The sequence below is a fragment of the Tasmannia lanceolata genome, unplaced genomic scaffold (assembly GCF_043159265.1).
Source record: "Tasmannia lanceolata isolate RefF3 unplaced genomic scaffold, GAP_Taslan_0.1 ptg000026l, whole genome shotgun sequence".
NCBI lineage: Eukaryota > Viridiplantae > Streptophyta > Magnoliopsida > Canellales > Winteraceae > Tasmannia > Tasmannia lanceolata.
This window is the reverse complement of record NW_027518703.1, coordinates 2,852,302-2,874,457: the sequence shown is the minus strand read 5'-3', so window position 1 is coordinate 2,874,457 and position 22,156 is coordinate 2,852,302. Positions and strand designations below refer to the sequence as shown.

The 22,156-nt window shown below is 37.5% G+C and overlaps 1 protein-coding gene across 2 annotated transcripts; it reads left to right on the top strand.

Moving 5' to 3' along the window:
* The first annotated feature begins 3,748 nt into the window (after positions 1–3,748).
* Positions 3,749–22,076, top strand: LOC143858561 (beta-hexosaminidase 3-like). 2 transcript variants are annotated; one of them, XM_077369220.1, is made up of 14 exons: positions 3,749–4,341; positions 5,287–5,361; positions 7,169–7,204; positions 7,327–7,438; positions 10,651–10,721; positions 13,340–13,470; positions 13,575–13,640; positions 17,632–17,732; positions 17,880–17,939; positions 18,665–18,698; positions 19,995–20,093; positions 20,178–20,237; positions 20,830–21,080; positions 21,593–22,076. In XM_077369220.1, the coding sequence occupies exons 1-14, from the start codon at positions 4,039–4,041 to the stop codon at positions 21,757–21,759; spliced, it is 1,566 nt and encodes a 521-aa protein (XP_077225335.1). In that variant the 5' UTR covers positions 3,749–4,038; the 3' UTR covers positions 21,760–22,076. The 2 variants fall into 2 exon arrangements, with proteins under 2 accessions (XP_077225335.1, XP_077225336.1); XM_077369221.1 differs by having other exon boundaries at positions 4,205–4,341; positions 5,235–5,361.
* The last annotated feature ends 80 nt before the right edge of the window (positions 22,077–22,156 follow it).

Here is a 22,156-nt window from a genome sequence, read left to right as displayed (position 1 = left end):
CTAGAAGGTGGCTTGCAAATGTACCAAAGGCCCCCAATGGCAATTTATGTTTCTTCTTCCTAGAGTCTCACTAAACTAGCAAACCCTCATGCAACAAAAGGAAGAGAATGAAGAGAAAGACTGAAACCCAAGGATGTTCCAACGTCAATAGAAGCAACAGTTCATTCTTGTTCTTTTATTTATGAGGGAAATGTTGGATAGGAAGATGGTAATGGAAATGGGATGTAATGGGCTGTTCTACTACGGGAGAAGGAATAGAATGAAGAGTGGGTGGGCTGCTTGGTTGTGATTTATGGGAGATGGATGTGCTGGGATTTAATGTAGGGGAATAAATGAACATGGTTGGGGGTTGGCTTTGGGAAGGGGTAGAGCGATAAGGGTGCAGTGAGTGTTATGAGGGATGGTCTTTTATTAAGGACAAGGATGGAGGTGTGTAGGGTCTACCATTCACTCTCTCGCATTCATGTTTCAAATTTCCCGACGATAATTTCACCTTTAACTCTAAAGATCCGTCCCATTTGATAATGACACCCACTTAAGATTCATAGTTGATTCAATTGATAAGGGCACCCCTTGCCCAAAAGACCATTTGACACCCACTTGTAGAAATGATAAGGACACTCCATCTCAAGAATACCCATAGACCAATTTTGTTAACGACACTCCATTTCTCAAGATAAAATTTACCAAACTAAATTAATAATAATACCCCATTCTAAAAATTAACCATAAACTAATATTCATTATGACAATCTAGGTAAAAAAAATACTGGGTGTGTGCATGGGTGGGTGGCCCGGGTATTACACTAGCTATTCATATTTTTTACCAGAAATCTCTGGTAAAAAGAATCCCGTCTAAACAAACCCATGGGGTTATTCTTTATGGGATAGCAAGCCAGAGTTTCTTTAATCCTTGGATAGGCTTGTGAAAGAGCTAAGGAGGTGGTTTTTGTACTAATCAATTTCCCAATAACGTTTTGCCTTGTATACTTATAAAAGCTTGAAATGGAGAGTAGATAAATCAAGACACATATTTTTTTGATTAGACAATAGTCCCTTCATGGAGTCCCTTCGTGAAGATATCTGCCAGTTGATCTCATAAGACCATATAAAGTACTTGATGCCATTTCCAAGGTACCTATTTTCGGACAAAGTGAAAATCAATTTTGCTATTTTTTGTTTGAGCATGAAAGATGGGGTTAGCAACTAGATACACGACACTTATGCTATAACAAAATAGCGTTGGTGACATGCAGAGACGAGCACCGAGATCAGGAAGGAGGAATTATAGTCAAATTAATTCAGCAACAGTGCAGTTGAGTGCTGTCTGTACTCAACTTCAACACTCGAGCGCAAAACAATGTACTGATTCTTGGATGACTATTGACTAGGATAACAATTTTTTTTTTACCCCAGAACAGATTGCGGCCCCCTGGGGAGGACCTCAAAATTTTATATAGTATTTGCAAAATTACAAGAGGAGGGCTACTAGCCTCTAAATCTGAACCCAAAAGGGGAAAAAATAAACACATTCCCTAAATACCGCCCACCACCTCGGTCATCCTCGTCCGGAGATTTGGAAGACCTAAGGCATCACATCTTGCAGCCCCACGGGTCGTAGTTGGCATTTCTGACCAGACCTGAAAAACTCAGTTCGATTTGATAATGCATCCGCAACTTTATTGCCTTCTCTGAAGACTGGGATAACAGGTTGAAGCCAAGAAAGATACTTATCCAAATGTGGAGCGATGCTTGTCATGGTCATTAGCCCAGTCAACATTAGAGAAGAAAAATTAGTCAAAATTACTGCACTTGGTAAATGGTAAGTCATGCATGGGGGTGCTTTTGACAAAGCATAGAATTCACTTGAAAGGAAGAAGGTGAATGGAGTGAAGTTTCATCATGTCCTAACATGTTTGATTGACGGTGAAGTTAAGATATGGATGAGTAATGGCGAGGTCGCCCATGAGATTTCGATAGGTCGTTGTATCATCTATAGGAGTACCATCAAATGTATGCAACTTAGACCTTGATGATAGTGGTGCCTAACACGTTTTGCACCCAAGAATTCTAGCTTTTTTGAAATAACTCCATAGAATAATCCGTTTGGGCGAGAAGACGAGACTTCGAATTGTTTGCGACCTCCAACCCAAGAAAGAAGGTTAGTTCACCAAGATGCACGGTGCCAAAAATTTCTGACAATCATTTTATTTTGAGGAATGATAGATGCAAGAGCTCTCTTTATGTAAGGCCCCGGAGAAGGGCCCTTGAATAGATCTGCGTCATTTTTAAAATAAGTTGGGAAATTGAATTCAGTTGCACTTTTCTCAAGTGATTTTAAAAATGAAGTGGATCTATTCAAGGGCCCTTCTTTAGCCCTTGCATAAAGTTGGGCCCTTGCATCTATCATTCCTCAATTAGTTTAGGGCAGTGATAAATCGACCCCCACATATCTTAAATCGGCCCCATAGAGGGTAGGGGTGTTCGTTCAGTTATAACCGAACCGAATAGACCGAAATAATTTCGGTTATCAAATTTCGATAATAGAACCCGAACCGAAATTTCTAAAAACCGAACTGATTAAAAATTCAGTTGTAACCGAATAACCGAATAGTGGGAGAAAAAGAGGGAAAAAGTAAAATCTCGATTTGGATCGGAGGGCTAGGATCATCCTACCGAAATGATTTTTTGAGCACAACCTAATTAAGTTGTGATCAATCAAATTGACGGTTTTGATCATCCTATGAAGTGCCTATATAGCACTTTTTTGAAAAAATAATGATTTTTATCCATAATTTCGGTTATTTGGTTAACCGAATTTTTTTTTTTGAGATAACCGAACCCGAACCAAAATAACCGAATTTCCCAAAAAAAAATCCCGAAACCAAACCGGAAAGGGAAAAAACCGAACCGACCAAACCAATTCAGTTCGGTTATTCAGCTATAACCGAATAATGAATACCCCTAATTAGGGCTGCAACAGGGTCGGGTTGGGTTGGGTTTTGCAAAACCCTAGCTGCCATTCTCTTAGCCCTGACCCGCCCTGACCCTGAGTCAATGCCGAAAATCCTCAACCCAATGCCCGCCCTATAGGGTTCAGCCCAACCCTTGCCCGCCCTGATTAGCCCTGATTGGGCAGGGCTGGGCCGGCTCTGCTTGGGTCGGACCGAGCCGGGCAATTTTACATGTTTTCGGTTTGTTTTATTGTCAAAAATCAAAATACTTCCACACAATCTATTATTCTGATTGATATATGATTTTTGGTGATAAATACATAACCAAAACCCAATAGATGGAGAAATGAAAAACAGAAAGGCTCAAAGGTGGGCCACGGGTAAAGTGTAAACAGGGTCGGGTCGGCCCGGGGTATCAACCCCGACCCAACCCTGAGTCAGGGCCAAAAAAATGTACCCAAACCCACCCTCAAGTTAAGATTTTCCAACCAGGGTCAGGGCGGGTCAGGGCTCACAGGGCCAAACTTGCACCCCTACCCGTAATAGTGGGCAGTGCTTCCCTTAGTTTGTATACGGAACTTTTGTGTAAGGTTTATGGGAAATGATATATTCGCCCCTTTCTCTTGCCAGCGCCAGCCTCTCGTAGACTCGTAGTGTAAAAAGAGTACATAAATAGCACACTACTACACTAGTAGTCTAGTAGGGTGGCCTAGTTAAGAAAAGGGTCAAATATATCACTTCCCATGGTTTATTCATAAATGTGGCGGGAGTTCGAGGGATCAAACAATCGCTGGCAACAGACCATAAAACACGGCCGGGAAGAGAGAGAGAGAGAGAATCTGAGAATGAAAGAAGGGAAGCCGTCCGCGAAAATCTGCCAAAAAAACCAAATTGCCGAATCTCTCCTATTCCCTTGTCTTCTTCCTCTCTCCAGATTCCACTCGCTCATATATTTACCGAAATACCATTCTTTTTTCTGGCTTTCCAGATTCTAGGGTTTCAATTTCTGACCCCTTAAATTATCAAAATGCAATTCATTTGATCTCTCAGAGGGATTTTTGTCTCTTTTTTTGTGGTTTTGTAAATGGGGAAGAAAATCAGAACCTTCTGTATATGTCTTTTCCTAGGGTTTCTTTTCACTTTTGTTGTTGATGGTGTTAATCTGTGGCCAATGCCAAATTCGTTGAGCCATGGAACCCAGTCTCTGTATCTGAGCAAGGATTTTGCATTGTGGAGCACGTATAAAGATGGTTCGGGTATACTTAAAGATGGTTTCTCAAGGCTTCTTGATATTGTCAGAGAAGCACATGTTGTTGATGGTAATGTGACTGATAGTTTGGCAGTGCTTGAGGGATTGAATGTGGTTGTTTTCTCAACAGATGATGAGGTTTGCTTATATGAAATTTTATTTTTCTGCAATTTATGTTATTGGTTTCTTGAAATTAAGATCAATTTTAATCAATGTGAAGGTTATTTGGTTTAAGAAACAAGAAAGCCTTTTTTATTGGATTACTGTTGATTCGATTTTCAAAATATGTAGATAGTTGGATTTTTTAAGAATCGATGGCATGTTCCTATGACATTACATTACATTTTTTTTTGTTTTTTTTGCTTGTAGAAATGAAAATAATCTTGATTGTGGCCCTGTTTGTTTTAGATTATGGCAACCGATTGTGGACTCCCCGACCGATTATTGGACCTAAAATTGCACTAAGTTTGAGTCCAATAATCGGTTGGGGACTCCATAATCGGTTGCCATAATCTAAAACAAACAGGCCCTCAGTAAATCTATAATCTATTATAGTGCACGCTTCATTTACTTTGCATTCTATAGGATTTGTAAAAATAAAAAATAAATGTAATTTGATTTTGAAATTTGGGAAACTCTGGGTGTCTGTCGTTAATGTTTTGCTGCGTAAGGGACGGTGGTAATGATCCCTCCTATCCATTTCTCTTTCTCTGTAATGATTGATCAATATTTAGACCGAGTTAAACTGGTTTATGAATGTTCCCACCCCTTTCGGTGAGGAGGATATAGATTACGAATCAATTGGTCGTTCATTATCCACTTGGCGTGGGCAAAGTTTTTTTTTTTTTTTTTTTTTTTTGCGGGAATATGAAATGCTTCTTTGTGGTTCCTGTCTGTCGTTAATGTTTTGCTGATCAAGATTTTTTTTGGTTGTAAATCAACGATTATTTACTGAGGTAAGTTTCTTTTTAAGCTGGAATGGTATGCTGATCTACTGTGCATGGAGGTAACATAAGTGTTTTGCTTGTCAGAGGAAAAATTCTGACTGCTATAGTGTGGGAACTGTTGTTGGTTGGCATGCAGCTGAACTTTGGCACTAATGAGTCCTACAAATTGTCTATACCTGCCACTGGAAGCCCACTACATGCACATCTTGAGGTGCGGTGTTCTGAACTTTATATTTATTCTCTGTTAGTTATAGGGGTTTTTCATTAAGGCTACCAATTTATTATATTGACTTCGTTCTTGTGGTGGTTTCACTCTCTAGCATGGTTTGAAAAATTGATTTCTGGGTATCACTTGGGGGAGGGGCATCAATTTCAATTGTTTTCTTTGGGGTACGACTGAATTTCTCGGAAACATTTCCTATGCTGAAAAATCCAAAAGAAAATTATATAAATAAGGGAAAATTGAAAAAAATGTTTAACAGATTAGATAGCATTGAAAAATTATATCATTAACATACTGAACTTAGTGTTATTTTAGTTTTATCAGTTTGTAACTTAAGTATTTTAAGTGCCAATCAAGTCAACTATTAAGACCAATTAACATTATAAATTAAGTTTTACTAGTTGTCCACTAATAGACATTGTAGGCGCATGAATTCAGTGCTAAATTCATGCATCTAAAATGTTTACATTTTATTTTAAAAGATTATGAAACAATAAATTTTGTAAAACCTAATTAAATATTACTTCTGGTCTACTAATCCATATCACAGATGAACATGTCTCTAGTGCCAAATACAAGCATCGATGATGTCTTCCTATTATTTAAAAAATGGAAAATGGAAACAATATTAAATGCAATAATAGATGCAATAGTTAAATGTTACTAATACTTTACAAATTAGCATCATAGATGCCGTTTCAAAAAATAAATAAAAAATCAGCATCATAGATGCATGGATCTAGTGATAGTTATGAATTCCATTCCGTTTAACGGATGAAACATCTCCTACTAGTTTGCAAAACAGTATAAAAGAACAGAGTGAAACATCCCTGCCATGATTTTTTACTGTTTGTTGGTCCTATTTTGGTTTCCCTAGTTCTGTTTCATATTTACAGGATGAAACAGGGCAAAACGTCCTGTTTCAAATAAAAAGGGTTGTAAATCTTGAGACATTTCAGATTCACCAATTTGTGAAAAAAATATTTTTTGTAAACTGGTGAATCTGAAATGTTTCCTGATTTAGCTTTATCTAATGACCATTTTATATTTGTTTGATGGGTATTTGATGTCCTTTTAACTAATGGGAGTATTAAAGCATATCAGATGCCCTCATTGCTTCACTTATTCAAAAGTCATTTCTTTCGCAAATCATACCAAAGCTTCAAGTGAAGGATTTGTCTCCAATTTTTTGTGCAACATCTCCTTCAATCGCATTCTGCAAATGGGAGTTTTTCTTTGCATTTTTGGCATGTAAAGTGTCCATGTGATTACCAGGAATGTTTCAGCCTAAATAACTGGAACACCGCTGATACATGTTGGACCTTTCCGAAACAATGACGACACATGCCGAAAGCTGCACAACATTGCAATGCCGAAAACTGCACAACTTTGCAATTCAGTGGAGGTTTACGTGGAATGCCTTTATCTACATTAGAACTCACAAATTTTCAAATGCTCAAGAGTGGGGTTTCAAGGAGTGCAGAAAATTTCTAGAATTGCCACCAATTAGAGCAAAAGAAAAAATCAAGCGAAAACCAAAAAAATAAAATTTCCGGTTTCCTCACTCACTAATGGGTTGACATAAAGATTGATGAGTTCATAATCAATGAGAGGTCGAAATTGGTATTAAGACGTTGTATGTTAGTGAAAAAGTACCTTTTAAAAGCAGAAGCAATCCATCTAATGCTATGAGATTTTTGCATTACAATGCGTTTGAACAAGTTGTGTGATCGTTTCAAATTTGTGTCAACTTTAAATTGTCTAATTAATTTAATTGGATGGGAACTGTATGCAGGCGCACACAGTTTACGGGGCTCTCCATGGGTTGCAGGTTAATTACAGTCATGCATATTGTCACTTAAGTTTGTTGGGAACATGTCCTTACAAATTTCTGAGTTTATGAACAAAACATACCTAATTTTCTACCTCTTTTTTGACGTGAAAACGTAACAGACTTTTAGCCAACTGTGCCATTTCAACTTTACAACCCGGATAATTGAAGTTCATCTGGTTCCATGGATTATTGTTGATCAACCAAGGTTCTCTTATCGCGGGCTTCTAATTGGTGAGATACCCTTTCCTCTACGAAGTCAGATGTCTTATTATTGTGTAGTAGAATGGGTTTAAGCCACTCCTATTGTTAGAAAGTTCCTAGTCCAGACCTCGTTTTGCAATCCAAAGAATTGTAAAATACGGCTAAGGGTAGCAAAAACTAAGCTTATATAATGTTTTTCTAAGTGTATTTAGGATTTCACTTTTTTGAAGGGATAAGTTATCTATCAAAAACACAAGTGTAGATAAGTTATCTACACACTAGTTTAAAAACAGTGGAGGGCATATTGTTTGGGTGATCCAAATCATTCATTTGATTGGCCCTCACATAGATAGGGTGTCCACAAAAAATCAGCTCCATAGGATCATCCCAACCTACGATTTGTGGAGGTAAAATGGACGTGTATAAACCTTCACAAATCTGTCCATTTTTTGCCTCCAAGGTTTGAAGGGTTAGGATGACCCTATGGAGCTGATTTTTTTGGCACATCCTATCTATGTGAGGGCCCATCAAATGAATGCTTTAGATCACCCAAACAATGTGGGCCCCCATTCTATTTTAAGCTAGTGTGTTGATAACTTATCTACACTAGTGTGTAGGAACCGTTTTCTCATATATATATATATATATATATATATATATATATATATATAGAGGAAAAGGAGTGTGCGGTCGACCGCACCTAAGCTTAGGTGCGGTCGAGGGCCTAAACACATGGGTCCCACACTTTTTGTGGTGATCAAAACCATTCATTTGTAAGGCCCCATCATAGATAGGGTGTGTACAAAAAATCAGCTCCATTGGATCATCCTAACCCCTCCAAAAGTGGAGGGCAAAAATGGGCAGATTTGTGGCATACGGTGTCTGTCCATTTTGCCCTCCACTTTTGGATGGGTTAGGATGATCGTATGGAGCTGATTTTTTGTACACACCCTATCTATGATGGGGTCTTGCAAATGAATGCTTTGGACCATCCTAACAATGTGGGCCCACATGAGTTTTGGGCCCTCAACCGCACCTTGGTGCGGTCGAGCGCACAATCTTATTCCTCATATATATATATATATATATATATATATATATATATATATATATATATAGAGAGAGAGAGAGAGAGAGAGAGAGAGAGAGAGAGAGATATTACTATAAATTTGTTGATTTGGTGACCCTAATACTGATTTGTCTTGGCTGTCAACAAGTAATAAAAACCTTGCTCTTTTGTTCCGTCACAAGGTATTTTGGTTCTGGTATCGAAGGTGTAACAAACACCTCGAAATCTGATACATATCTCTGATCATACATTCATACACCTGATACCCTTCTGATATACCTAGAAAAAAGGTGTTAAAGAATCCGTAGGAACATAGTTAAAGCATAATCCCAAGAAAAGAGGAAATATACAAATAATTAAATTGTAGACCTAGCAGGTACATGCATAAATCTAGTAGTACGTTTATTAACAATGAAAGCCTAATTAATTTTCTTATTGCTTTAAGGAAGAAATTTAAAGAAATTTTGAAAAGGTGGAAAAAGAGAAAAAGTCAAAAAGAAGAGAGAACAGGAAAAAGACATTATAAAAAACGATAAAAAGAGAGAGAGAGAACAGGAAAAACAAAAAATCTAGCCAAAATATTCCAGCTGAAGATCAAATTTATTAGACCATATTGTCTAATAAATGCGTGTTGTATATTAGACCATATTGTCTTGTATGGCATGTGTCCCTTACAATCCACATAAAGTGAAGCGATGCCGGGTTGCAAATGATACAGCCCCCATATCACGTAGCGCCATGCTAATGGTATTGACAACATCTCATATCATTTCCCTCCACTGAAGTGTTGGTACCGGTATTATCAAGGGCTAGCAATTGGTGTGGAGTAAAGATGGATTTGTGAGTAATTGTAATTTTGAATCTTGAAATAGAAGCCTATGATTTTAGGCTTATCTTTGAGTAGTTGCATTTATGTTCCTATAATGGTACAAGTATCATGAAGATTAACGATATTGATTTTGAATTCATGTTTCTTCTACTGAAAATATGATTAAAAAGACTATTGACCATTGGAATTTCTTCTCCAGTCACTCTAGGCAAAAGAAGACCTATATTACACCAGTGTTGGGATAACTTATTTATTGGATTAGGCTCATATGTAAGGCCTAGTAATTGTCCCGGCAAAAATATTTAACCTGTGTGAAGATTTGATATCTGATAACAGATAAAGACACACAAAATTAATCACACTACTAGTGGGAGAGATGGAACTAAGAAACTACAAATCAAATCATCACAACAACTACTACTTAAGGAATAGATTGGGTGATGTACCTAAGCTAGAAGTTTAGGGAAATAGATCTGGAATGATGAAATCGGATGCTTCTGTTAACTGCTAGTTGGGCATCTATTCATTGCATTATCGTCCACAAAAAGAAATACAGTAATTGGAAAATCTTTGAAGCCGGATTTTAGATTAGGCCACATTCCTCCAGATTTCAAATGCATGCTTTACTTGTGTGATCTTCAGTTCTTGACACATTTACACGTTGTTCTTGGAAGATTCATGAGAGTGTGAATCCTTCTCTTTGTGCCTTCCCATGGCACTAGTTGGACATGTTTTTGGGACACGAATGTTATCCTATTCATGCTTTTTTCAACCAATTATAATTTATATCAGCAATGAAAATGTCTCAATTCCTGTGAAAAATTAGAAATTACAGAACAGTGTTCTGAGGGTTTGTGTTTGGAATTAGATGCATTTGATCCAAGGATTTTCCTGTCATTTTATCTTACATATTTTCTGTCCCTTAAGACTTTCCGTTATTTGTAGGGTTGTTTTTATATTCTCAATGCTGTTATTAATGCATAGAATTTTATCAGGAAAGGACTTTGTGCTGGTGTATCAAATTTATAGACACACAATAGTTCGATCTCTTCAAAGTGTTCCTTATTTATGCATTATATTACTATCTAAGTATCTAGATAATGTTTAATCTCTAAGCTATGTTTTTTTTTGTTTTTTTTTGAAGTCTTCCATTATTCAATAAATGACATAGTGACATAGGGAAGGTTAGCATGAATATTAGCAAGGATGACACACCCAAATTGAGAAATTTTCCTTATTTCTTTTATCTTTCTTGTTCCTGCATTTATTATTTATAATATATAATAAAATAGCATCTTGATGAATGTCAAAGATTTCTAATCATTAGTTATGAATGTGGTGCAGATACTTCTCGACATTATCAGCCTTTGCCGATGATTAAGAATGTCATTGATGCGATGGCCTACACAAAGTTGGTATGAAATGCACTAACTCCTAACAAGTATCTAATTTTTTAGTAAGGGAAATAGATATATTCAAAAAAGAGAGGAATACCTAAGTGCGGACCGATGAGGTCCACAGAAGCTACAAATATAAAGTATAAACAATATTACTCTCTAGACCAAGGGTAAGGCATCAAAAGTAATCAAGGTTGTGCTGTGAATTCCCTCTCTCGCAAGCTCATCCACCCTCTCATTGGCCGATTGCAAATCATGGTAGAAGGATCTCCCTAGAGAGGCGATCCAAATCATTGCCAGTCATATCATGAAATCTTCATGTAACTCTATTTGGGTGACACAACCGCTGGACGGCGTTCTTGGAACGCCTTCAATGATCAGAGGATCAAGCGGAAGGTTGATTCATAGTGTAACCCTAGCTCTAATCGCCATTATCTCAGCCGTGTTAAGAGAATCTTATCTCCACCGGCTCCGAGTAAGCCATTCTTGTCACCCCATTATGATCCCTGATAATCCCACCACTCCGGATTGACTGGATGTCCCCAAGCTAGAACAATTAACGTTCAACGTGAAAGAACTCGAGGGGGGAGAGCTCCATCTAGGGGCCGACCTAACCACCAAACTAAGCCATCTTTGTAGTAGTCGCAAGACCTGTATAATATATAAGTCAAATGTTGGATGAGGAAGCTCCCAATAATATGAGTCATCTTTCAGTCAAGTAATACCCCTTAGCCTTATGGTAGAGTAGCCAAGAGCTTCTGGTAATTTAAAATTTTACCCACCAAATTTTACATGTAATTCATATAAATATTTATACATAATGCATGCACTACATTTCACATGCAATTCATATAAATACATTTCACATGCACTTACGATTTTGGTTTTTACATTTCGGGCATTTCGGTTTTGGTTTCAGTGGGAATGGAAACGGAAATATTTCTGTCTTTTCGTATTAGTTTCAGTGGAAATTTAAAACCATGCTCCTATGTATGCAACTTTACAAATATATCATAAAACGACCCCTATTCTTTTTGAGTCATGTTGTTACTATGTTACCATATTCTGTTGCTCCAGCAAAACTTTCCTTCATTTGTAATCTTGTAACTGGGTATCTCGGCTTGTTAACGGAACATAACAGGAGGAAGTTTTGGTTTGGATGCTGAGAAAGCCATTAGACTCGTTGTCTACTACCATCAAATACGGGAAAATTTTCCAACTGGAATAACCATTCGGCCACCGGGCTTTAACTGGTCAATAAGAGACCTTCTTTCAACAGTGGTGCTGCTGTACTTTTTTTGAGATTTTCAATGGAATTAGCAGCCAACTCAGAAATATTATGTTGTTAGCTTTTTCCACCATTGCGGACTATCTTTTACTTTCCCAAGTTTCTCGTTGAGGTTCTGGGCCTCTCCAATGCTAGCACTTGTGTCTCTAATTGATCAAACCTCTCTAATATCTAGATTAGATGATCATCTTTGTTGAGCAAACAATTTTCCTTTATAAGCTCTCACACTCCTAGTGGACTTGACGTGAAAACCTAGACTGATACCAAATTGACGTAGGGGAATTTATAAAGGGGATCTCAAGGAACAAAGGAGAATGAACTGAGAAGTATAAACTCAAAGGAGATATTTAAAATCCTGGAACCTTTATTTTCATACAAGTGGATTCTTGTGCAAAGCCTAGGGTTCACTGAGGAAAAGAAAGACAATGAAGAAGCAACAAGGAGAGGAGGAAGAGGTCGAGGGAATGTGGAGAAGGTTCTCGTAACCTGTTGTCATCTAAGTGGCCGACAATAGCGGCAACCATAGGCGAATGGTGATGAGAATTCACTGCCTATAAAATTAATTATTAAAACACCTTTGAAATCTAAACTACTCATGCAAAGATATGCTAAGCTAGATAGACATGGCAACTGCTTACTGCTTAAAACCAACAACTCGAATTATCCCTTTCGTGTCTGCAAGTCACAGAGCTATTATGTAATTCCAAAAGCACTATGGTCTCTTTATTTAGGGTGTATGGCCAGGAATGGAGGCTTAGAATCCCACCCTGCCCTTGAAATGCAAGGAAAGAAAGATGATGATGTTGAGTTAGTAATAACTGGGAGAGGCAGATATTTGTTACTTGTCATTGGTTAACTTTTTTATTTGCCTCCTTAAAAGGCAACATGTAAAGGTGTACCTAGCATCAGTGTGATCCACTAGTGTTTTTCATTTGCTTCCTTAAAGGAAAGTTTTATCTGTATAACGACACATGTGCTCTACAAATAAGCAAGATTAACCTATGTCTTATCAGTTATCACTAAATTTCCTATATCATGGCATGAACTAAAATAAACTTGATTCTCTCACACCTATACACTCTAACTACTGCTTCAGAAAGTGATGTTTGTTTTGTTTAATCATTTTTGTATATTGTTAAACTTGGTTTATTTCTTTTGCTTGCTGATTAACTAGCCATTTGTTTGCATCTATATACGTAAGATATTAGGAGATTGATTGGGCACCATGATTTCTTTGGCGATGGATATAAGAGTTGCTCTCATAACTAGCTGTCTTGAATATTTTTCAAAAAACAATATTTTAGCAACATTGACCTATATGGATCAATCCTGTTTTATGTTTCTACAGAATGTTCTACATTGGCATATTGTTGATACCCAATCTTTCCCCTTGGACATACCTTCATATCCAAAACTGTGGAATGGTGCTTATTCTCTTTCTGAACGTTATACAATGGCTGATGCTGTTGAAATTGTGCAGTAAGTGGTTTCCTTCTTAAAGTTTGTCATGTTCTATTGTATGCATTATGCATATTCCCTTTAGTGGTGTGCCCCAGTAATATGCTTGGTCATGAATTTTGCAGGTATGCACAAAGACGAGGGATTAATGTATTGGCTGAGATTGATGTGCCAGGGCATGCTCTTTCATGGTTGGTTTAATCTAAATAAAATTATACTATTTATTATGTATGGAAATCAGGATGCTTATTCTACCAGCATTAGTACTGGACTATCATTTCTGTCATCAACATTTTGTTGTCGTTTTTTATTAGAGTTTTCGTGTGCTAGAAATATAGATGGTTTAGATACTTCATTCCGTTATCTAAGGTTTTAAATTTTGATTTCAGTTTTCATTGGAAATTTTGGTGGAAATCTGTAAAATCACAAAAATGTATGGAAACCCATGCATTCCCGAGCCTATACCTTTTAGCGACAGACAAGAAGGCTAGAGTGTGTGATTACTTGGAGAGGGGGGGGGGGGGGGGGGGGGGGGGGTGGGGGAGTGGTTTGGACCTTAACCTTAGGCGCCGTGTGATCTAAGAGTGTGTGAGATAGCTGGCTTTTCTACTCTTCTTTCCCGTCTTCATGCTTGTCATTGCTCACCTAATGCCCCCGCCAGATAATTTGGACTCCGGACCCAAATGGATCTTTTTCGGTTTGCTCTTTCTTTTTTCAGGTTGGCATCCTTGAGGAGTGTTGCATCCTGTTGCGCAAGGGTGTGGAAGTCACGGGCTCCTCCAAGGGTGGTGGCCTTTTCTTGGTGATCGCCTAAAAAGAAGGAATGTGCATCTAGCCTCTTGGTGTGTGTTATGCAAGGAGTTTAAGGAATCTTTGGACAACAGGTTGTGGATGGACATCATCAAAAGCTTTGGGTTATCTTGGTTGCTTCAAGGATCTATAAAATCCATTTATTGGAATGGAGTGGTGGCCCTTTTGGGGAAGTGGGTCAATCCTTGTGGCTTCTTGTGCCGTATGCAATAATATGGCACATTTGGAAGGAGAGAAATAATTGAATATTCCATGAAAGATTGAGACGGTGGGGAAGGACTCTCCTCGATATCAAAACCGATATTATAGCCTGGAGTAGAGCCTGGAGTAGAGCCAGATCAGAACCTTGTCTCTATAGTGTTGGTGAAATTTGTAGGAGCTGGAAGGTGATCATGCTTGAAAAGAAGTGGAACGGAAAAGTAAAGCCCAAACGGTGCCCCCACCCCCGCGCAACTCACCCACCTCCTGGGTGGATCAAGCTAAATTATGATGGAAGCTCCAAGGGTACCCCGGGTCCGGCGGGTATTAGAGGGCTATTCCGAGACTCAAATGGTCAAGTAGTGTTGTCTTTTTTCTGGATCAGTTGGCATTTGTGATTCAAATGAAGTGGAATCAAGGCCGTTGTTATGGGCTCTGAAATGGTTCGCAACCAACAGTTCTGCCCCTCATAATAGAGGGAGGGTATGTGGTAAAATTGGGGACCATGGGCCCTAGCGAATATTATTGCGGTGTTTCGTGATCTTTTGACTCTAATCGACCCCAAGATCCAACACATGCTCCAGTCAGCAAACGAAGAGGCCGATAAACTAGCAAAGGACGGGTCTGACATGGAAGTCATAGTAATTATACAAGCTACCTCTCCAAATATCCAGTAATATGTATATTGCTGGTCCTTATTGCATGATAACTTGCTCGCTCAGCGCATCTTCGTTGGTGGTATCGTGTGCTTCCGTGAAGCCTTGGGAGTCTTGTTGTTTCAGTGTATACTCACTGCTTTGGATATAGTAGTTGAGTAGGGAGCGTCTGTTGAGCAGGGCTCTTGCTACTATTAATCTGTGGTCTTATATATGTACTCGTAGGGGGGGATGTCTTGTCCCAGCCTATGTATGCTTATGTACTTGAACTTGTCTTATTAATGAAAGTTACATTAAAAAAACATATACCAATGATAGAATTTCAAGGAGAAACTTCAGGAAATGCTAGATTAAGCACAAATACGCATTTAGAAACCATCGCATAAGCACGACAATATAAACACAACTGTCAAACACCTAGTGAACTCCGCTATCGCGCATGTCTAATAATTCAGTACATCCCACATTTCACGTGTAATTCATACACACACGCACAGTACATAATAGACTTACGGTTTTGATTTCAGTATGCGTTTCAGTGGGTATGGGAATGGAAACATTTAGGCGAGTAATCCCAATTGGAACTAAAATCAAGGTATTGAGATCTGAGTAATAAGCAAGCAGCAGGTTCGCGAGCTGGAGCGAATTCACCGAAATGATTTAAACGGAGTTCCCCGGAGAATGAACTCCGGGAAGGTAGAGTAGAAATGAATATGATAAATATTAGAAACCGGGACTAAAATGCAAACCGAACTCGAAACTTGAACCTTGGTCGTACGCATGGTTTTAAATTTCAGCCGAAACATTTCGATTTCGGCCTCGATTTCGGTTGCTACAGAAATGAAATCCAGTTGATTCATAAAACTACAAGATTTTGCCCGAAATTTCAGGATTTCGTTGATGTTTAGGTTGAAATTTTGTGAAACATGCAACTTTTCAGATAAGCAAAGTTTCTATCGATTTGTCAACATCTCGACAGAAACTCTAACAACATTTCAACAGAAACCCTAACAAAAATCAACTCCACTCACAGAAAAGAGAACAACGAGATTCCTTTAATATATTTCTAAAAATGACAAAAAATAAAAATAAAAACCAGTGGTGAAGAAACTGAAACCGAAATGTTTCCGTTTTCATCATCATTCAAAAAAAAGTTTCCTTTTTCATCAATTGAAACGGAAATGTTTCCGTTTTCATCATCATTCAAAAAAAAAAAAAAGGTTTCCGTTTTCATCAACTGAAACCAAAATGATTTTACAAGATTTTGACGGAAATTTCTTACCGAAACCGAAATGTTCCCATTTTCCTAATGACCGAAACCTAAACTGAAACTGAAATTCAAAATCTTGGTCGTTGGTCTGTCTCATAAATAAAACTTATGCATCCAATATGCTAGGGAAAATCTATTTAACGGTTTTGCTTAAAATTTAAGAGAGCTTCTTGCGGAGAGTCCTTTTATTTGGGCTATGTAATGCAGCGGATCAAACGTGGAATCGTATAAAAGGCAGGGTTAAAATTGGTTGAGAATCAATGGGTTTTTTTTTTTTGTTTTTTTTGTGGTGGATGGTGGTAGAGATGGAGGGTGAGATTTCTGGATGGAGTATGGTAGGATAAAGATGAAGAAAACTTGCTTGTGCGGGAAATCCGCATCATAAATCCAAGTCTCCTTGATGGTGGTGTTTGCCGTTGAAGCAAGATGGTCCGATCCGAGGAGAGACCTCGCTCTGATACGAACTAACGCAGCGGATCAAACGTGGAATCGCACCCGAAGCGTACGATCTGAAGATTGCCCTAGAATCCACTAGGAAGAAGAAGAAGAACCCTAGAATCCACTAGGAAAGGGGAGAAGAGAGAGATAGAGAGACAAAAGTCTTTAATATTATTCCATGATTCAGTTGAAACTTACATATTACAACCTCTTATAGAAAAGAAAATCTATCACTAAATAAGTAAAGAAATATCTAAAATCCTTTTACAATAAGAAAGCAACTATAATTAGAAAAGTATTCCTGCTATCCATAAAAAAATCTCTACCCAAAAAGAAAGAAAGAAGGTTACTAATCCTAGTGGGAAAAAATAAAGAGAGATACTAATTCTAATCCTAGTGTCCTACGTCACTATGGGTCTTTAATAAAATCACATTGTGAGATGGCATAATTCTTATCTTTCTTTAATGATATAATTACCATGTAAACTACTATAAAAGAATATGTTTTTTTTGCTTTCATCTTTTGTGTATTTTAGGCTAATTGATGCTGTAGTTCAGCGAGGCAGCCATTCATGATGTTCTATCAAGCTGAATTCGTTCTTATTAATTCTTTCCTTAGTTTGATGCACATAAAGAAAGCCACTTCTAATTAGTGGATATGCTATGCATCTTTTAAATTGGAAATTTAAAAGTTACTACACTTAATGATTGCCTCTTTTTTAGTATGACCATTGCTGTATTTGGGTTTTGCTGCATGTATTTTCCACCTGCTAAAAATCTATCAGGAAATTAAAAAAGTTTCTCTTCTAGGGGTATTGGCTATCCTTCTCTATGGCCATCATTGGATTGCCGGCAGCCACTTGATGTGAGTAATGAGTTCACATTCAATGTAATTGATGGAATTCTATCAGGTGATGTTGCTTCGAATTGAAATATATGGTCCAGATTAATGGCTTAGCACATGATTACACTAAAATGCATATAAGTTGTTAACTAAACACTTATTATTATGGGCGAATCAGCAATAACTTCTTTATGCCCCCTTGAACATTTTTCAGATTTCAGCAAGGTCTTCAAGTTCAAATTTGTTCATTTGGGAGGTGATGAAGTGTACACGGGTGAGTCCTATTGTGTGTTAGTGGAATTTATCTTGTTTCTTGTGCATGTAGACAATTTTTGTTCCCAAAATCTCCTTCATGAATAACGAGCATTTCACATGTTTTTTGTGCACACTGCTAAGGGAACAACCCTTAGCAATGTGTACATGATCTATTTATTATGCATCTTGATGCTATATGAGAGGGAAATGGTCTTGTCCTATTTGATATTCTAAGCAGTAAGCACTACATATAAGTTATGCTTTTCAATTCACAGTTTACGCATCAAACACATATTTGGATGAGATGAGCATGTATAAACATGGAGTATGTGTAATTCCTAGGATGTGGATTAGATGAATAATGGTTTAAGGTCATACATCTTTACACCATTCAAAAAAAAAGTCATACTTTTTTGTTGGGGGGTCTTTCATCTCAAGCATGGTTTTAAATTTCGACTGAAATCCGAAATTTCGGTCCTAAATTTCGGATTTCGGTAATTTCTGTCCGAACTTTCAAGAAAATGGCATTTAAAAAAAAAAAAAAAAATTTACAAAATTTCGATTTCAGTGCCAAATTTTGGATTTCGGTGGGGTCCGAAATAGGTACCGAAACCGAAATTTAAAACCTTGATCTCAAGCAACTTAGGTCATGGTTCTTCTAGTCCTTTTTTTTAATAAACAGATTAATGGGTATGTAACAAAAATCCACTAATATATGATGATGATTTTACTGCCTATTTTCAGGTTGTTGGAATATAACGCCTCATGTAAAGAAATGGTAACAATATCCACAATCCATCTTCTCTGAACTTATTGATTTACAAATATATCAATGAGGTGAAATTATTTTATTGAATGATATGCATTCTATTTTATTTAGTTAGATTGATGTTAAAAATATTCAATTATTCATTAAACAAGCTTGTGGAATATAGCATGCTAGTTCTAGAGGTATACAACTTGTCACATCGTCAACCAGTTCTCCAATGATTTATATCTAACATGGCACATATTGTACATACCAGTACATATTATGCAAAGGAAACTGTTAATACATACAAATTTACTGCCCATGCGTTAAAAAATTTGATCAAGTATTTGAAAAATCTCGACTCTTATCAAGACTTGGGTAGAACTAAGGTGGTAGCCAGTTTCTACAAAGCTAATAATCATAAATTTTGATTGAAAGATAGGGCAAGAACTCAAGGGCAGGGTTCATGAGTCGCTTTCTTTCCCTGTACGAATATGCCACAGAGAAGCTCAAGGTGCAAAGCGAGAGCCGTGTTTCCCTTTCAATGAAAATGATAGAGAAGATAATTGATATGCAGGGTGAACTACTGGGCTGCAATGTGTGGTTCAACGAAAGTTTCAGAATTTTTTTTTCACCATAAGTGATTTGATCCGAAAATCTTGGATTGATCACTCAAACAAGTTTAATTCAAGTTCTCTTGGTGTCAGGGTCAAGTTCCATGTTTTAATAAATAAAGTAGCACCTAGTACATGATTAATTTCCATGGGTGAATAGTGAGAGTTGTGGATGCAAGGAAAAATAGAACAGGGAAATGATGGAGGTGGAGATAGGTATAAGTTTGGTATGCCAAGTCTTCTACGACACAATCTCTGTACATGGTGGAGGAATCTGATTTTTGTTTCATTGAAAGCATCACACTGGTTTCAGTAGTGTTTCATATGAGAGAAGCTGCTCCAATAATGGCTTCTCACAATTTCTATTAACATCTCTTAGTTTTTGCCTTCTAGAATTCGCTAACTTGTTCAACTAGGCTTGATGACTCAACTGAGTTGATGATTGATGCAACTGGAGTCTGAAGCAGCTGAATCTTTTATGTAATTACATCCATAAAATACAATGGAGTTTGGTTACTAGTTGGAATATGGAGCCTGGAGGTTTTCTATCTTGATTTGTTTCCTTTCACATACTCTCTGACTATTCAATTTATCGCATCTCAGCTTTTGGAATATATCTGATATTTTTTTTCATTATGTTCTTTAAATGAACCACTCTTGATTTTTGCATAGCAGAATGAAATAATATTGTTGACTCTCTTATTTGCAGGTTAAATAAGAAAGGGCTAAATGAGTCAGAAGCTTATGAATACTTTGTCTTGCGTGCACAGAAAATAGCACTATCCCATGGATATGAAATGGTGAACTGGTAGAAAGCCTTGCCTCAATTTTTTCTTCTTTATTTGAAACCAATTGTTTCCAAATATTTAATGTGCACTTGTAAGATGAACAGGGAGGAGACATTCAATAACTTCGGCAAAAAATTGAGCCCAAAAACAGTGGTGCACAACTGGTACTCCCATTGCCATACTTCACAATATACTTACACTTACCATTTTCTTCTTTTATCCCTTTTGTGATCGCATGCATGGATCTGTATTCTTTTTGCACACTGGCAGCATTTAATTAACTTTGAAAGTGTTGAAACAGATGACAAACTAATGCAGTGTGATAATTTTCTATTTATGTTTAGCTTTATAAATCAACAAAATATGGGTTGAAGAAAATACCTCTGAAATTTATTTTAGAGACATGCAGAAAGTAAGAAGAGAAAAAACAGAAAAAGAGACTCACTTTATACCATACATCCATGGCAAACAAAATAGTAGAGTAATGCAGCATAAAAATGAAAAGATTTAAGTATTTTCATATCATGGTGACACTTCTTTCATTTGTTTTTCTTTGAATGGCATCATGGTAACACTTCTTAATCAAAAGAGGGCTGAAAAAGAGTCTTACAGAACATTGAATTAATCTTGACATTTTATAGGCTTGAATAGTAAATTCATTGATAGCTGATGAACTGATGTTTAATGTCTTCTGTACTAAATTTTCATTATTTGGGCTTCATGTGTTTAATATCATTTTGATAAAATAATTAACAGGCTTGGTGGGGGTGTTGCTCAGAAAATAGTTGCAGCTGGGCTGAGGTGCATTGTGAGCAACCAGGACAAGTGGTACTTGGACCACTTGACTACCACATGGGAGGAATTTTATATGAATGAGCCCCTCTCAAATATCACAAACCCCAAACACCAGAAATTAGTAATTGGTGGTGAGGTCTGCATGTGGGGCGAGCACATCGATGCATCAGATCTTGAACAAACCATTTGGCCACGTGCTGCAGCAGCAGCAGGTAATTAATTTTGTTTCCTTTGATCGTTAATGTGCGATTATATGAAATGGAACTTCAGGAATTTTCCTGAATTCTTAGGCCACGTTTGGATACCTAATGTTTTTGTATTTGGATTTGGATTTGAGTTTTGGATACAAAATACATCAATCATCCTCATGCTCATGGTTGTACGAGAGAGAGAGAGAGAGAGAGAGAGAGAGAGAGAGAGAGAGAGAGAGAGCCCGGGGGGACGTCTCGCTGCTGCTGCAGCAAGGTCGAGGAGCAGCGAGGGTGAAGGTAATTGCGACAAATATTGATTTCCAAATAATGTCTTGCAGAACAGATTTGAAAATCGGATTTTTTTCACTGTTGTAGCTGATTTGGAAATCTAAGGATCTAATCCAGTTCCAAATCTCAACTGCAAATGTGAGAAATCCAAATCTAAATCTTGTGGGTATCCAACAGTGGCCTTATTGTATATAGTAGTATTCATTCATTAATTTATCTATTTTGTGTGTGCTATTTGGCTGAAGAGCGGCTATGGACATCCTTTGACGAATTGGCTAAGGATCCAAAGCAGGTTACAGGAAGGTTGGCCCACTTCAGGTGTCTTCTGAATCAAAGAGGTGTTGCCGCTGCGCCATTGGCTGGACCTGGTCGAGTTGCCCCACTTGGCCCCGGCTCTTGCTATCAGCAGTAGTAAAATCTCTAATGGATATGATTTTTTTTTTTTTTTTTTGAACATTCTATGGAAAATAACAACCCAAGCAGTAATTACCTGTGGCTCCAATAATATCGTTCCTGAGGGAAAATCGCACCAATGGTGTTCCAAATTCAGGCAAATTCATGTTTGTTTAGCCATTCATCATCAGTCATCTGATCTGTGCCTCTACCTGGGGTAGCAATTGGTTATATTGTGTTTGAATTTGTAATGATGTTTCCTTGTCTGTTTATATCATTTTGTCACTGACAGTGGTTCACTTTGCCTCATTAATCAAGAGCCTAAATGTTTTTATTTGTTTGTTTTCATGAGATTTGCAGTTTGGGCTGCTATTAATTCTATAGATCTCTGAGCTTGTCTGGTCTTTGGTTTCATC